Source organism: Peromyscus eremicus, chromosome 4 (assembly GCF_949786415.1).
Source record: "Peromyscus eremicus chromosome 4, PerEre_H2_v1, whole genome shotgun sequence".
In the NCBI taxonomy this organism is placed as follows: domain Eukaryota; kingdom Metazoa; phylum Chordata; class Mammalia; order Rodentia; family Cricetidae; genus Peromyscus; species Peromyscus eremicus.
The window spans coordinates 119,722,087-119,738,162 of record NC_081419.1 but is presented as its reverse complement, the minus strand read 5'-3'; the positions used below and the strand labels follow the sequence as shown (position 1 = coordinate 119,738,162).

The following is a 16,076-nucleotide window of genomic DNA, read 5'->3' as shown; positions in this document are numbered from 1 at the left end:
CAGAGCCAGGCGGATCTCTGTGAGTTCGAGGCCAGCCTGGACTACCAAGTGAGTTCCAGGAAAGGCGCAAAGCTACACAGAGAAACCCTGTCTCAAAAAACAAAAACAAAAAAACAAAACAAAAAAAAACCAAGAAAATGCTTTTAAATCAGGTGCTATCACTTGAGGGCAAGATGGAGGATTACTGGAAGCGAGTTCAAGGCCAGCCTGGGCAACAGAAACAAGACCTTATCTCAAAGAAAAAAAAAAGAATGCCAACACACATGCATTTTATTGGTCATTTCACATGGGTATTTGTTTTTTTCTTGTTGTTGTTCTTTACTGCCGGAATACTTCAATACATGCCTGTGATCTAATTACATGGCCTTTAGGAGTTAGACTGTCTCCCCTCTATAGTCTCACATTCAAAGGCGGACTGACCAGTGTTAGCAGAAAAGATCTGGGACCAGGAGGAAAGGTGTTATTTGAGAAGACTTTCACACAGTAAGAAGGAAGCTTAAGTATGCCAGACAGGGATGATTTCAGATGTGCATTAAAAAATGTTTTATATAAAAGTCAAAACAGAGAGAGGCACCATATCCTAAACAATAACCTTCCATAATCAGGATTAAAAGACAACAAACTTCAGAAAACATTCATAGTCAACAATGTATTTTACTATACATCTCAGATTTATACATTTCATATATGCTTTTAAAGCTTCAATTAACAGTTCAATACAAAATAAAATATATATATATTTATATATGTGCAGCAGTGGTTCTCAGGCACAGGAGTTAGGAGGATGGAGGGAGTCTTTCCTTGGCATGTACTGCATACTGTCAACCATGAGAATGGAACGTGTCCTTCTGACTTAGCTGCCTTGATTGAATTTTACTATGGCAAACAGTTTGAACATGTATGCTATTGCTCATTGGAACGATGAGATTTGAAGTTTATAGCCTGTATTTTCATGAAGTCTTTAAGACCTAAATGATCAGTTTCCTCCTAGTAGAGCTCCAAGATCATCCTATGAAAATAATTATGTCCACAAACTTGTCTGGAACGCCTGCCTAAGAACCACTGCCTATGGTTATTCAATGTCCTCAGGCCTCACAGGATGAGGTAACGGTATGATGGATTTCTTCTCAGTGTCTCTGGAAAGTGCTTTCCTCATATCTGTTAGGAAGCAAAGATTAATGTAAGCAACCAATACCAAACTTTTTAGAATCAACTGGAGTGTGTGTTTGGGTTAGGTTCCCATCAGGTTTTGTGCCCTCCTTGCAATCCTACCTAAGTGGTATATACTTATGAGACTCCCAACTGCAAGCATGCCAGGTGCCAATAACCAAACCCCACCTCCGAGTCAACTAATGTTCTTTACCACATCTTTACCATGAAATGATCATTTATAGAAATTAATTTAGACTAACCAACTAGTGGTTAACTATTACTAAGTTATAAACGTGATTCTTCTGGATTTATTAAAATGAGTATTCAGGCCTGTGAGGGAAGTAGCTATTTTGACTTTCTCTTGGAGTTACTGCCATGGCAAGGAGCTTGCTTACCGTAGGCATCCTCGTCAGGCTCCCCGTTGCTGGCTGAGTAGTACTCTATGACTGTCCTGTAGACGCTGTAACCCAGCTGCTTGTACATGTTGACTGCAACTTGATTGGACACTCTGACGAAGAGATCAACAAAAAATCCACCTTTTCTTTAAAAGAAAGAAAAGAAAATGTTAAAACTGTTGAGAACTCTAGGCAGTAACTGGCATAGATCTTTAAAAATACTTGTGACAGGCATTAGGGTTCATGCCTGTAATCCTAGCAGTTGGGAGTGAGCTGAGAGAACTGTGGGCTCAAGGCCAGCCTAGGCTACAAAATGACATCAAGTTATTATCATCATTGACTAATGGTAACAACCTTGCAGCTGACCTCTTTTATAACAAATGACCCCAGTATAGCTGCTCTAGGGTGTTGGTGACTGCCTTGAAGTCCGTCCACTGCCAGACTTTCTTTTGTCATTAGTGTCTCATTTCAAAGGTCTCCATATCCGAATTTTGTGTTCAGGCTATTATCTCCTTGTTTGTTACCTACTAAGGTTTAGTTCTGGTTGTGAGCTTTATCTAAGAACAATCACAGTTTAGGGATTGCTCTGTGAGTGCCCTCAGTCAGTACTGAGCCTCCTGAGTTGCTAAGAGGCTATTATAGTCACCTTAGTTAGTATTTCATTATATGAAAATATAGCTTGCCCATGGTCCTCTAGAAACATTTCCAGTTCTATTAGTTATGGATACTTTTGTTGAACATCTCCTGATACAATGTCTGATTAGGGATATCATTGCTGTGTCACTGGTATATGTACGCTGTAAGCTTGATTAGATTTTAACCTGTTTATACCAAGTACATGCCTAGTACATGAGACATGGTTTCTTTTTCTTTTTTTTTTTCTTTCTTTTTTTTTTTTTTGGTTTTTTGAGACAGAGTTTCTCTATGTAGCTTTGTGCCTTTCCTGGAACTCACTCGGTAGCCCAGGCTGGCCTCGAACTCAGAGACCCACCTGCCTCTGCCTCCCACGGGCTGGGATTAAAGGTGTGCACAACCACTGCCTGGCGAGACATGGTATCTTGGTGTGACATTAACTACGGAGATAATTATGCCCACTGACCACTTACATTTCTCCTTTTGTATAGCACTTAGTGACCTTTCTGTTTTTTTCCTAGTCACTATTCCCTTGTGTGTGCTGAATATTCTGCAATGTTTTGGGTTTTCTGCAAACTTTCAGGTTGGTTATCTTTGGGTGAGCAAAGCTACTCCACTTAGTTAAATGTGGAGTAATGAGCCTTCCCTGTACACTGAGGTCATAGAGACACTTTCCATGTTATACTCAAAGTTTCTTTCCACATCCATGTTTTTAATAAATCTAGAATGTGTATGTAATAAAGAAGTAACCAGGGAGACATTTTGCCCATCCACTTGTCCCATCATCTTTACCAAAAAAAATCTACTCCATTCTGATCTACAGTGCAGCCTCAGGTATGCCAAGATTCGCTTTCTTTACTCATAGCTGCTCCAGCACCAAGTCTATGCTACACATTCGACCTGACCTGACAGGGCCAATCTACCCACTGCTCAAGAGTATTTTGTCATATTTTTGTTGCTGTTTCTTTTTCCCGTTTATATCTTAACACCCCCGCCCCCAGTAGGATTCTGGCTATAATTACTTTGGCCTTAGGGCTGGTCCCAAAACTCACAGTAGTTTCTTTCCATCTAGGTCCACCACTATAAATGTTAAAAGTACTCACATGGTTTTGCTTAGATTTTTCTCAAGCATATTAATGCTTTGATGCCAATTTTAATGACACCTCACCTCTTTCTAGGTTTTACTGTTGGTATATTAAAATCTATTGTTTTTAATTAATTCTAAGTACTTAAGCATTCTGTCTGCGACAGCAGTTTTGTTGCCCCTCAGTCCTTTTCCATTTTTTCTTACTTTCCTTTGTCCCTGGCTGCAGACTGTCATTAATAAGGTTATAACTTGAAAGATGAAGATGGACGACTTCGAGACCCATTTAGAATTACGGCACTACGGGTTCCAATATTGAAGCCCATGGACCTTATGGTAGAAGCAAGTCCACGACGAATTTTTGCAAATGCTCATACATATCACATTAATTCCATTTCAGTAAATAGTGATCATGAAACATATCCCTGCAGGCCAGAAGAGGGCACCAGATCTCATTACAAATGGCTGTGATCCAAACACTCTACAAGGCTTTGTACAAACTTTTTTCAGGTTAAGATACTCTCCTCACCTCTGTTTTCTAGATTGCTCTCTACACTACAGCTAATGAATCATCAAATACCTTGGCTCCTGGTGTATTCTTTTGACACACTGTGCTATTTACCAGCAGTGTTTCTGCAGCTTGTGCACTCTGGTGGCATTTCCTCAGATTGCCCTTCCTTACGTTGTCAAGGATACCTTAGCCTAAAGACTGGTTTTGCTTTTGTAAAACTGATCTTACTTTAAGTGACTCCCTCCACACACAAACACTTTGTCCAGTCTTTTTACTGTGGATAGCCCAGACTGGCCTTGGATTCACAGCAATCCTCCTGCATGATAGGATTCCTGGCCTGGAAATCTGACATGGCTTTTGTTGTAGAAAAAGTCTAGCTACTCTTAAGATAGGGTTGACTTGCAAACTATTTCCTTTTGCACCACCCTCATGCTAAGAATGGCTTTTAAACTGTTTGCCTAGATAGAAAATCTATGTAACAGATCCTGTGTGGCTGCAGTCTGTCCCCTCTGCTCTGGAAAAGTTTGCTGACCTATGTTCTGTACCCTACTTGACTTCCACCTGACAGCTTTTACAGAGAGGCACGGTCAGCTCTCAGTAACAATTTATCCATTTTTCTTGTAGTTTCCAGGATATATAACATTGTTACACTTGGTGGATTAAAATTTTGAAAAAATCTTTGAGTGTGAACATGCCATGGTGCACATGTGGCAGTCAGAGAACCACCGTGGATCTCCGTCTTCCTGCCTTGCTTGTTCTCCACTGTGTACGTCCGCTAGCTAGCTCATGGGCTTCTGGGGATTCTTGTCTCTACCTTCTATCTCACCTTATGAGCAACTGAGCCAAGAGGTATGTTACCATGTTGAGCTCCTCCCATAGGCTCTGGGGATCTGAACTCTGGCCCTCGTGCTTGCATCATGCCAGATTCCCAGCTAAGTCCTTGATCTGTATGCAGTGGCCCCTTACAATATGAAGAAATCAACTTCCTTTTGACTATACTTTGTAAGATAATTTAATATTTTATTTTCAATCTTTATAATCTTACATATATTTCTTATAAACAGAATATGCATTATTTTTCTTTTTGGTACTGCTGGGGATGGAGCCCAGGGTCTTGTACTTGACTACTGAGCTACATCCTTAGCCCATGTCTCTGTAGTCATTAGTCATTCATTGCTACTTACTTTCTCTTTTAAATTGGTTTTTATTCTTTACTCCTATATGAATATTATATTCTACATGATTTAATGTGCATCCAAAAAAGGCATCAATATAATGCTTATGTGTGTATACTTCACACAAAATAATGAAGTCTCAGAAATTGGAAAGGAAGACAGATTAGTAATTTTCTTACCTAAACAGAATATAAGACCTATTAATAAAATCCATAAATACATATGCCTAAGGTTACAGCTCGTCAGAACCCATTTCCTCTTTGCCTGTCTATCATATAGTAACGTCATTAATAAATGTGTGTGTTCTATCTTCCTCCTAATATTCAGTCCAGGGAGAACTTTCAGAATATCACAAAGGCTGGGGAGATGGCTCAGAGGTTAAGAGCACTGGCTGTTCTTCCAGAGGTCCTGAGTTCAATTCCCAGCAACAGCATGGTGGCTCACAACCATCTGTAATGAGAACTGGCGTCCTCTTCTGGCATGCAGGCAGAACACTGTATACATAATAAATAAATCTTAAAAAAAAAAAAAAAAAAAGCCAGACAGTGGTGGCGCACGCCTTTAATCCCAGCACTAGGGAGAGGCAGAGCCAGGTGGATCTCTGTGAGTTCAAGGCCAGCCTGGTCTACAGAGCAAGATCAGGAAAGGTGCAAAGCTACACAGAAAACCCTGTCTTGAAAAACCAAAAAAAAAAAAAAAAAAAAAAAAAGGCTGGAGAGATGGCTCAGAGGTTAAGAGCATTGGCTACTCTTCCAGAGGACCTGCGTTCAATTCCCAGCAACCACATGGTGGCTCACAACCATCTGTGAGATCTCATGCCCTCTTCTGGCATGCAGGCAGAACACTGTATACATAATAAATAAATCTTAAAAAAAAAAAAGCCGAGCAGTGGTGGCGCACACACCTTTAATCCCAGCACTCGGAGGCAGAGCCAGGTGGATCTCTGTGAGTTCGAGGCCAGCCTGGTCTACAGAGCGAGATCCAGGACAGGCTCCAAAGCTACACAGAGAAACCCTGTCTCGAAAAGACTTCTTTTTCAGCAAAACTATTCTGTTGCCAGGTGTGCTTAGCTCTGGCCACAGGCTATTTTAGATGTTCAGGGAAAACATCAAAATTCTACACAGCCATTACTGCTACATTTCCTTTTGATGACAGAATTTTTATGAAATGGGCTTCTCACACCTGCTATGATTAAACTAGTACTTACATGAAAACCAGTGGAAATGGGTTATGTTGCATGTGTTTCAGGGTTTAAGTCGTCATTCAGTGCTCAACAGTATACTTCTCCTTCATTAGTGGATGGCCATAGTTAAAAATAAAGGACTTAGCATTTTATTTCTTTTTCTATAAATGGCTACTAGCTGTTAGAACAGAAACAAACTTAAAACTGAACTACTTTAGGCCTAGAGACATCTCCCATAGTGCCAAGATCACCAAAGACCTTCCTTGAAAGGTTGGTCATGTTTGATTCCAACCTGTCAGCTAACTCAGGCCTACGGCCAGTCACACTGGTTAGTTTTCCTCAATAGCAAAGGAGCAGCAACGATACCACTATGAATCTGACAGAACTGTCGGAACTACTACAAGCTGAAAATGAAATTACTCTGAGTCAGTTCTGCACACTCACTAGATGAAAACAGCCTTCAGATATTCAACAGCAAAACAGGGTTCATAAATCACTAGGTGTATTTGAAAAATGGCTCTCACCTTTCTGAAATCTCCTCTAGTAACTCCATGAGTTTAGCAGCCAAACCAAGACGGCGGAATTCAGGGGCGACAGACAGAGCTGTGACGTGTCCATGCCACTCTTCCCTAGCTACTGAGCCTTCTGCTTTGCCCATAACTGCCAACAGAAAATTGCATCAGAAATTAATACACTAGTTTGCACATAAATGTAGAATTACTGTTTGTCATTCATCTTTTATAATAAAAATGTACCAAAGTTTTAATACTTGGATTTGAAACTCCACTTGCAAATATTCTATACTTACTTCTAAAGTCAGACTTCAAATATTTAAAAATGATAAACTAAAAATGAAGAAGACTAAGGATACTTTTTGTCTGAATAAGCTACATTTGAAGTTACATTCACAATATATATATAATCATAGCAATTCATAGCTCCAAGTTTTTTTTTTTAGAAATTAGTTAAGTGCATATGCTTTAATTGCTGCATTATATACCAAGCAAGCTATATAGGAATCTAACATGGAATGAAATATCCAAAAAGACTTAAATCATGTTTGTTAGGTTCACTGCTGTAGCTCTTGGCCTAGCACAAGGCTGGACACAGATGTGGTAGAGTGTTGGTAAGTGATCAGAACATAAAATCCCATCCTTCACAGTTTGCTTCAAATTCTATAGAGTAAAGCAGACTGAAACCTGTATTAAAATCTCTACTCACCCAAAAAAGTACTAGTGGTACTGTACTTACTATAACCCATTAGTTCTCCGCCAGGTGCCTCTGCAACGATGAAATACTCTGGCCAGTGGGCAAGGTACTGTAAGTAAAAAGGAATCCCATACTAGACCTGTTAAGGAATATGAGGCGTAATAAGCAGCAAAAGGTTCTTCATTACAGGATATTTTGGGGTGTGTGTAGGAGGGGGGGTTCATTTAAAAATATATCATAGCCAGGCATGGTGGTGTGTGCCTTTAATCCCAGCACTCAGGAGGAAGAGAGAGGCATTGGGATCTCTGAGTTTGAGGCCAGCCTGGTCTACATAGTGAGTTCCAGGACAGCCAGGGCTCTATAGAGTAACAAAACAAAAAATGAAGAGGTGGCTTGGTAGATCAAGTGCTTGCTGTATAGTTGTCAGGACTGGAGCTCAGATACCTATCTCCCACATAAAAGCTGGATGGGCATGGCTACCTGCTTGGAATGCCAGCACTTGGGGAGGGTGTGTAAAAGTAGAGTGATTAAGAAAGACGGTTGACATCAACTTCTAGCCTCTACATACACTCTCCACACACACATGAAAAAGAAAGCACTGTCATTTTATCATCTGCTTAGAACATTGTAATTTCTCTAAATATACTATGAAATGGAATGTTTACATTAACACTAATCTTTAGCAAAACTGCCTGGAAATGCAGCATGGATGTGGTACCATCTAGTAAAAAGCAGAATCTAATACACAGTATGCCTCCATGCTGATCAGATTGTTACCTAAGGCTATGTATGCCATTCACCATCTGAGATCACTTCTTATTCACGCTCCGCCTACCCTGTGACTGGAAATTGAGTTTCTCTCAGATTTACTCAACTACTTGGCACATAGCTGCTCAGTACATTTTTATTTCCTGAATTGCACTGGAAAATCAATAGCTAGTTTCTACTTTGACTGCTGCTATGCAACTATTAAATGTATTAAGGAATCAGTTATGTTGAAAGGAAATGCCTGACTGGCCTGGCCTGTGCCTGTAACCCCAGCACGACAGCAGAAGCACCTCTAATTCAAGCCACACTAGGACACAGAGCGAGACCCTATGGCTTGGAAAGGGTAAATGAATAGTTACTCTTCAAGCTGGGGGTCCTTACTGCTATGGTTCACTACTGTGTTTGTTTCACCTTAGTGTCAGCTTTCTGGTGCAATCACATAAGACGACCCTATTAATAATACACTTTTAGGGGCTGGAGAGATGGCTCAGAGGTTAAGAGCACTGACTGCTCTTCCAGAGGTCCTGAGTTCAATTCCCAGCAACCACATGGTGGCTCACAACTATCCGTAATGAGATCTGGTGCCCTCTTCTGGCCTGCAGACATAACACTGTATACATAATAAATAAATAAATAAATCTTAAAAAAAAAAAAAAAAAAAAAAAAGAATAATACACTTTTACTAAAAAGTTCCCAGAAAGACCTCCTCAGGGTTAGTCTTCAAACTCTCCTCTAAAGGGCAGTCATTTCTTCCAGAACTCAACAGGGCAAGCCAGCTGGTCTTCCTGCCATCCAGCAACTGACACTACAACCATCTCTTCTGCTTGATGGAGAAACCCAGAGATCTCCCATAAATATCCCCACTCCCTACATAAACACTAAGGCTTATACAATCAAAGTAAGTTGACTTGCAGTCTACTATTTTCCCTATTTTACTATACAATGGAAGTTTTTGTGATACACAATTCTTCAGAAACCTAGATAGACCATTCAATACTCTGAGCTTTCTGCTTTTTCTACAGGATTCCTGATGTGGCCTCTTGGTGCTTGTACTTGTTAACTGTGTTGCTGGAACATGGTCTAGAAATCCTATTTGTGTTGTAAGCCACCGATCTGTTACTGCAGTGGAATCAAGAATAGCCTAATTTATTTACCACACTTTTTGCTCATTTTCTACTGAGATGAGAGAAACTGCTATTACCAAAATCCTTTATTCACTTCAGCAACACATCAGGAGACATACTGGGCAGTGACAGAGAGGCTGTATAGTGCTTCCCAAAGAGATCACCTCCCCTCTGCTTACTGCACAGCCAGAAACACAGATATAAAGGTGTGTTCTGGAAGCTATCTAGACCCAAAGACCCAGGTGCTCATGAGCATGGCTGCTGGAGACATCACGGAGTAGGTGTACCCCGAGCTACCCGTCCCCTCTAGATTTGGTTCACAGCAGAGGGAGGCCCCCAGTCACTGTTCTGTTGCTACTGTGTACAGCCAGGTTTACTGTGGCTGGCCAAGGTGAGCAGCAGAACTCCAGTAGTCCTGATTCACAGAAAGTCATTATATTAACAGTGTGTGGGCAAGCCTAAGGCCACTCCACTCTCATTTTTGTAATCACTTCCAATGTTGCTTATGCTATTTAAAACCTACGTGTTTCAACTTTTTTCCAGTACTCATCTGTTTTTTCCTTCTGTTTCTCCAATTTTCTTTTTCTTCATAAATAATCCTTAGTTTTACTTTTTTCTCAAAAAAGGATACAGTTTCTGTAAGTGGATCCAAGTTACTGAAAGAAACAAGAAATGGCAAGAATAAGAATTCCTGAATTCAATTTAAGTAAACTTGTGAAAACTACAGAGATTATGTTAATCAAAACAAAGTATGGGCTGGGCGTGGTGGCACACACCTTTAACCCCAGCACTCATGGGAACAGAGACAAGCAGCTCTCTGCCAGCCTGGTCTACAGAGAGAGTTCCAGGACAGCCAGGATTACACTCTGTCTCAAAAAACAAACAAACAAAAAACAAAATGTGTTTCTTCTACAACTCTGAAAGCAACCTGAGAACCAAAGAAAATGATTTAAATGACCCAGTAGCCACATGTGGCCCCAATAAAGGGATCTGTACTTTTTCATTTAACTGCTTCTTAACAAGCAGAATTACAGCTAACTCCATCCGACTCCTGCACTTCTGTAGACATGAGGACCAGTTAGGCATGTGTTTCGTATGTACAGCCAGTCAACTCACCTGCTCCCTATTGAGTCACCCCTGCCTACCTCTGGGCCGTCCTTACAGTTTACCCCTTCTCAATGAGTACTACCCACCTTCACTTTTTTCCCTACTACTACAAATCCTCACTGACCCCATGTACTTCAACCCAATTTCACTGTACTTCCATCCTGCTTCCTCCTGTTAACCAAGCCCTGGTGCTGGCAGCAACTACCCAACATGTCCCATCACACAACCCCAAACTGAGCGTTCTTGAAAACATCTCCAACCATCTCTCACCCTTCACTTTCCTATTCAGTCTTTTGCCAGGCTCAAAAGCAGCTATTTCAACTATTTCCCTTTCTTGTCAATCTTTGAACTCTGAAGGACATCAGGTAGACATTCCTCTAGTCCAACGGTTCTCAACCTTTTGGGTTTCAAAACCTGTGCCGGTGGACTATTATGAAAATATCTCTTACATCCTAAGAGAATGGAACTTTTGCTGGACCTCCAGGCCAGAGCTGTTAACACACTTGAAATCACTTGACTGTTAGCCTACTGTATGTATACTCATCCTGTTTGTTTAACCTGCCTTTAAAAGAACAATGTAACAATCAACCTTACTTGCCTTTGATCACCCATGTAATCAATTTTTAGAACCTAATACATAGCTGTAGCCTTAAGTTACATACTCTTTCATGCCCTTGACCGAGAATAATGCATGTGCATCACTTGCAGGAAGCAGCAGACACAGAGGTTGAAGCAGTCCCCTAAAATGAATATCCTCCATAAAGGTCGAATACAGTGTTTGGATATTGGCTGATAAATAATGATATGTGTGATGCTGTTTGTTGTCTTGGTCAGTTAGGATCAGCTGAAGCAAGAGATGGAATCCCTTGTAAAATCTGTTAGAGATTTCTGTAAAGTATCCCACTCTTTCCCCATGTGATGCTTTCTGTGCTGTTCCATAAAGACAGAGTGAAGCCCTTTGTGAGGGACAGAACACAGGGACAGGGACAGGTTCACAGACAGCCTTCAGGCAGGCAGAGATGAAGACTCATGCAACAGACAGAGGATGGAGGACACAGGGAGCATTAAGTAGAGGCTTCAATTCTGGACCTGCTCTTGCTTAAATGACACCAAGGGGAAGTGCTTTTATTTTGTTCCTTAATGTAACACCAATACATTATTAGTAACTGGGAGTTTTGTGTTTAATCCATGCAAAAACCCACGTTACATTTAAAACAACCCTAGTGTATTTATTTATAAAGTGTACTAGTTGGTTTTTTGTCAATATAAACCTAGACATCTGGGAAGAGGCAATCTCATTTGAGAAAGTGCCTCCACAAAACTGGTCTGTAGACAAGTCTATGGGGCATTTTCTTGACCAATGAATGGCTGATGTGGGAGGGCCCAGCCCACTGTGGGTGGTGCCATCCCTGGGCAGGTAGTTCTAGTGTGTATAAGAAAGCAAACTGAGCAAGCCAGAGGAAGAAGCCGGCAACCAGCACTCCTACATGGGTTCTGCTTCATTTCCTGCCTCCAGGTTCCTGCCTCGGCTTCCCTCAGTTGATGCTGACCCAGGATATTTGTGGTCTGTGTTTATTACAGCAATAGAAACCTTAAGCTATATGGGCTATATAAATATTCCCAATTTTAAGTTCTTCATTTAAAAATAAATATATTACATGTTGACATGAATAATTTTACCAAGAAATCTAGTGATGTAAACAAAAAACAAGTGACAGTGGCATTGTAGTTTTTCAGTGTCTGATTGAAAAGAGAAACAGTTGACTCCTCTAGTGCTTGTAATGCTTGCTATTGAAGAGACTGGATGCCTGCAAAACCACCTCCTTAGCACTGTGAGTGAGAACAGCTTTGACTTGACAGAAGTCATGAACTAATCCCGAGGACCTCTGGGTGCTGTGGCCCTGCCCTGTGGAGTCCGCACCCTCCACTTCTCAACTACTTCATATCTTTGGCTCACCTCAACTCTAACAGGCTGCCCTTCCTCATCTCCTTCCACACAAATGCAGTCAATCATAAGGAAACTGCCAAAGGCCTAAGGCTGACTTCACCCACTAAAAGCACCTGCACCCAGATGCTGCTTCTCTTCTGCCATTACACAGGCTGACAGACCGCACCCTCCTCACCATTCAGGACACCTCCCTCAACTCTCCCTCTCCTGTATGTGCAGGTCTGCCTCTCCCTGAAAGGAGTGTACAGATGTGGCACACACGCCTGTATGTGCAGGTCTGCCTCTCCCTGAAAGGAGTGTACAGATGTGGCACCCACTCAGCCACCACCACTCCTACTTGGAGTCCTCTTATTAGCTGGCTTCTGGAACCCCACCCCAGATTTCTTCCCACCTGGGTTTGGCCTATCAGTCTCACTTACTCCAGCATTTGGCACTCTGAGGGGACAGTGTAGAGTTTTGTTTTCATTTCTTAAAAACATTCCTTCCATCGTTGATGTCATCTAGCTTCCTGGCCAACTGTCACTATCCTCAGAGTGCTGATCCTTAAAACCCAATCTTTGACCCACTGGGCATCTCAGTGCATTTGTCAGAGAAGCCTCCAAGACCCAGGCCTTGAAAGTCTCAGACCCATCTCTCAAGCTTTAGCACTGACTAGACTCCCGCTGCATAGGCTACCACCTGCTATCCAGATAAACAGATACCCCAGCCTAGGTATCCACGATCCATCTTATTCCCCAACACCTTTCTCAGTGACCTTTTCCTTCAATACCCTACCCGAAGCTGTATCCCTTCTCACTAAAGTTTCTATTCCCTGCTTCTTGTGTGTGCATATGTACATACATATATGTGTGTGTGTGTGTGTGTGTGTGTATATAAAACCTCTATTGTTATATATTATACACCTACCTGTTCTCTAAAATATAAATTCTATGACACCAAGTGATTTCTGTTCTTCTCACTGCTGTGTCTCCAGCAACAGCACATATGTGAAATGATCTGCACTGGTTGCTTCTTTCAATCCCTTCACCACCACCTAACCCATGACTCACTGTTTCCTAACACGGCCTATTATCAGAAATGAGAAAAGTAGGCTCCTTTATTGGTATTAACAAGAAGAGGCGTTACCAAGCCAGGTGAGCTAAAATCTAGTGTTTAAAAAGTGTTCATGTGCATTTTCTTCTACTTTATCCATTCCCATATTAAACCACAGTCTTCTCCTAAGTCTTCAAAACTGATTCTCCTGTCTATTCCCAATACTTCAGGCACTGTATCATCTACACAGCATCTCCCATCCTTCTAGGCCATTGCCAAGGATTCCTCAATGGCTTACCTGCCTGCTCTACCTCCTCTAATCAATCACCGTGTACTCACTGGCTCAGAACTCAGACTGAAGTATTCTTAAACACCATGTGTCTCTACCTTTACAGACCCCCCCCCCCCATCATATTCCCTAAACAACAGTATTGGAACTATTTATAAAACATGTACATTGCATTATATAAGTAACCTATTGGTGACTTACAGTACATGGGAAGTGCTTGGGTTATTTGCATACCACACCACTATAATAAGGGGGGTGCACATCACTGGATTTTGGTGTCTGGTGGGAACTAGAAGCAATCTCCCGTAGATACCAAAGAACCTCAGACTTGTGATCCTTCAGCCTTAGCCTCCTGAGTGCCAGGATCAACTTTTTTCATCATCTAATAGGTGTGGTACTTTGCCTGCATAGATGTCTGTGCACATGTGTGTGGGGTACCCATGGAAGCCAGGTGAGTACATCAGAGCCTCTGGAACTGGTATTACAGTCAGGTGTGAGCCTCCATGTGCAGTGAACCCCTGTCCTCTGAAAGAGCAGCCAGTGTTTTAACTATGGAACCATCTCTCTCTAGCTCCATGGGACCAATTTAACAACCACCAGGGTGGATCTCCTGGGATAAGATTCCTTTCTCCACCTACTCCCTCGTAAGGGCTCTGTGTGTGTGCAATGCCTTCCTTCATCCATAAACTGAGGAAGGACATCAGCACACGACAGCATGTGTGAAGATTAAACGGCTTATTATTACATGAGCGCTTGCCAGGGGTGTTACATGCCGTGAGGATTCAACACAGGCCGGGCCTAATAGAAATCGCACAGGATTGGATCTGAATGTCTCAACATGGTACCTAAAACTAGCTTCACCTGTAAGCAAAGGCCTACCCTTGCCTTACACTCCCGGTTTCTCACCTGTGCCCTTCCCCCAAACTTCCTCCTCACCACATTTTCTTCATCAAGGTTCATCCACAGTTATCTCATCCCAGAGTTCTTTCCCAACTGAACCCTGAACCACCTGGTCTGTAGTTCTCACTACTCTGTCCTACATACAATAAGTGATGAAATAATCCAGGTGATGTGTCCACAGGAGGTCACGGTGAAATGTTTAGCTTTTTAAAAGAACATAAATTTCCAAACTAATATATTTTTTTCTTTTAAAAAGCGAGAGAGGGAGAACTGCAAATCACAGGTCTTTTAAATTTGGATTCAATAGAGACCACAGCACCGGGGTTTCCTGGGCACAGCGGAACCCCCCCCCCCCACACACACACACACACACAAAATGTAGTCAAGTATAGTGGTGGCACACGCCTTTAATCCCAGCACTAGGAAGGCAGAGGCAGAAGGATCTGGGAGTTCGAGGCCAGCCTGGTCTAACAGTGAGTTCCAGGAAGCCCAGAATACAAAATGAGACACCTTTTTTATTTTTATTATTATTATTATTTTTTAAAGCGCTCAGCTTTGGGGCGCTCAGCTACAGTAACTACCAAGCACAAACCACAACTTGCTGCGAGGGCCCCCGAGCACAGCAAGGTTACTTCACTGGGATACAATTTAACCAGCACGGCGCCGGCTCCCGGCCCACCCTCCGCTGGGAGCCCGGGTCGGGGAGCGGGCGCACGGTGTCCAGCCCAGCGCGGCATCTCCCCAGCGCACCCCGAACGCCGAGCCTCGGCCAAGGTCACCGGGCAGCGCAGCCGCGCAGCGCCCACCCGGCCCACGGCCCCGCGGGGCTGACGCCGGCCCGCGCTGCGGAGGGAGCGGCTGGCTTGTGCCTCACTCACATGTTGTTGAAGCGGAACAGGTCGTCGCAGGTGAAGGCCCGGAGCGTGGTCATCGCGCCGCAGCCAGCCTCCAAGCCCGCTCAGCGCGACCCCGCGCCCGCGCTGCCGGAAGTGCTCGCGCGCGCGGCCGCCATGGGGCGGGACAAAGAAGTACTTCCGGACTAGAGGTTGCTGGGCAACAAGGATAGCGACGCAGCTCTCTCTGGCGGCGGAAATCAGCAATTGCCTTGGTGCTCCTAACCGGCAGACCGTTTCCAGAAAGTAGGCAGAATGATCTAGCAAGGAGGAAGAACCTTGGGGTCAGGAAGCCAAATCATAAAAACGAGCTTCAAAACCACAAAGATGCTTTACAGTATTAGCCGGGAAGTGGTCCCAAAAAGGATGGCTCAGGGCCTCATTTCTCAACCACCAAATGAACCAGGGATGTGATCTTAAATTTTCCGGTACCACATTAAAATTATAAAAAACAAAGATGAAAATGGTATATAACGAGTGGTGGTGGCGCACGCCTTTAATCCCAGCACTCGGGAGGCAGAGGCAGGCGGATCTCTGAGTTCAAGACCAGTCTGGTCTACAGAGCAAGTTGCAAGACAGCCAAGACAGAGAAACTTTGTCTTAAAAAAAAAAAAAAAAAAAAAAAATAGTGGGGTGGGGGTGGGGCACACCTTTAATCCCAGCACTCGGGAGG

General features: G+C 42.8%; 1 protein-coding gene across 1 annotated transcript; it reads right to left on the bottom strand.

The window, feature by feature from the left end:
* Positions 1-519: 519 nt before the first annotated feature.
* Positions 520-15,522, bottom strand: Naa20 (N-alpha-acetyltransferase 20, NatB catalytic subunit). The gene is made up of 6 exons (XM_059261567.1): positions 15,389-15,522; positions 9,866-9,890; positions 7,385-7,475; positions 6,658-6,793; positions 1,548-1,693; positions 520-1,158 (listed from the first exon to the last, which is right to left on the bottom strand). Exons 1-6 carry the CDS (start codon positions 15,439-15,441, stop codon positions 1,073-1,075), a joined length of 537 nt encoding a protein of 178 aa, XP_059117550.1. The 5' UTR covers positions 15,442-15,522; the 3' UTR covers positions 520-1,072.
* Between the last annotated feature and the right edge of the window lie 554 nt (positions 15,523-16,076).

Excerpts from the sequence above, each read along its gene's own strand:
- Naa20 (XM_059261567.1), bottom strand. The coding sequence starts at position 15,441 with ATGACCACGCTCCGGGCCTTCACCTGCGACGACCTGTTCCGCTTCAAC. Across the intron at positions 6,794-7,384 it reads CGGAGAACTAATGGGTTATA|TTATGGGCAAAGCAGAAGGC; the intron begins GTAAGTACAGTA and ends TTCTGTTGGCAG. Across the intron at positions 1,694-6,657 it reads CTAGAGGAGATTTCAGAAAG|AAAAGGTGGATTTTTTGTTG; the intron begins GTGAGAGCCATT and ends TTTCTTTTAAAG.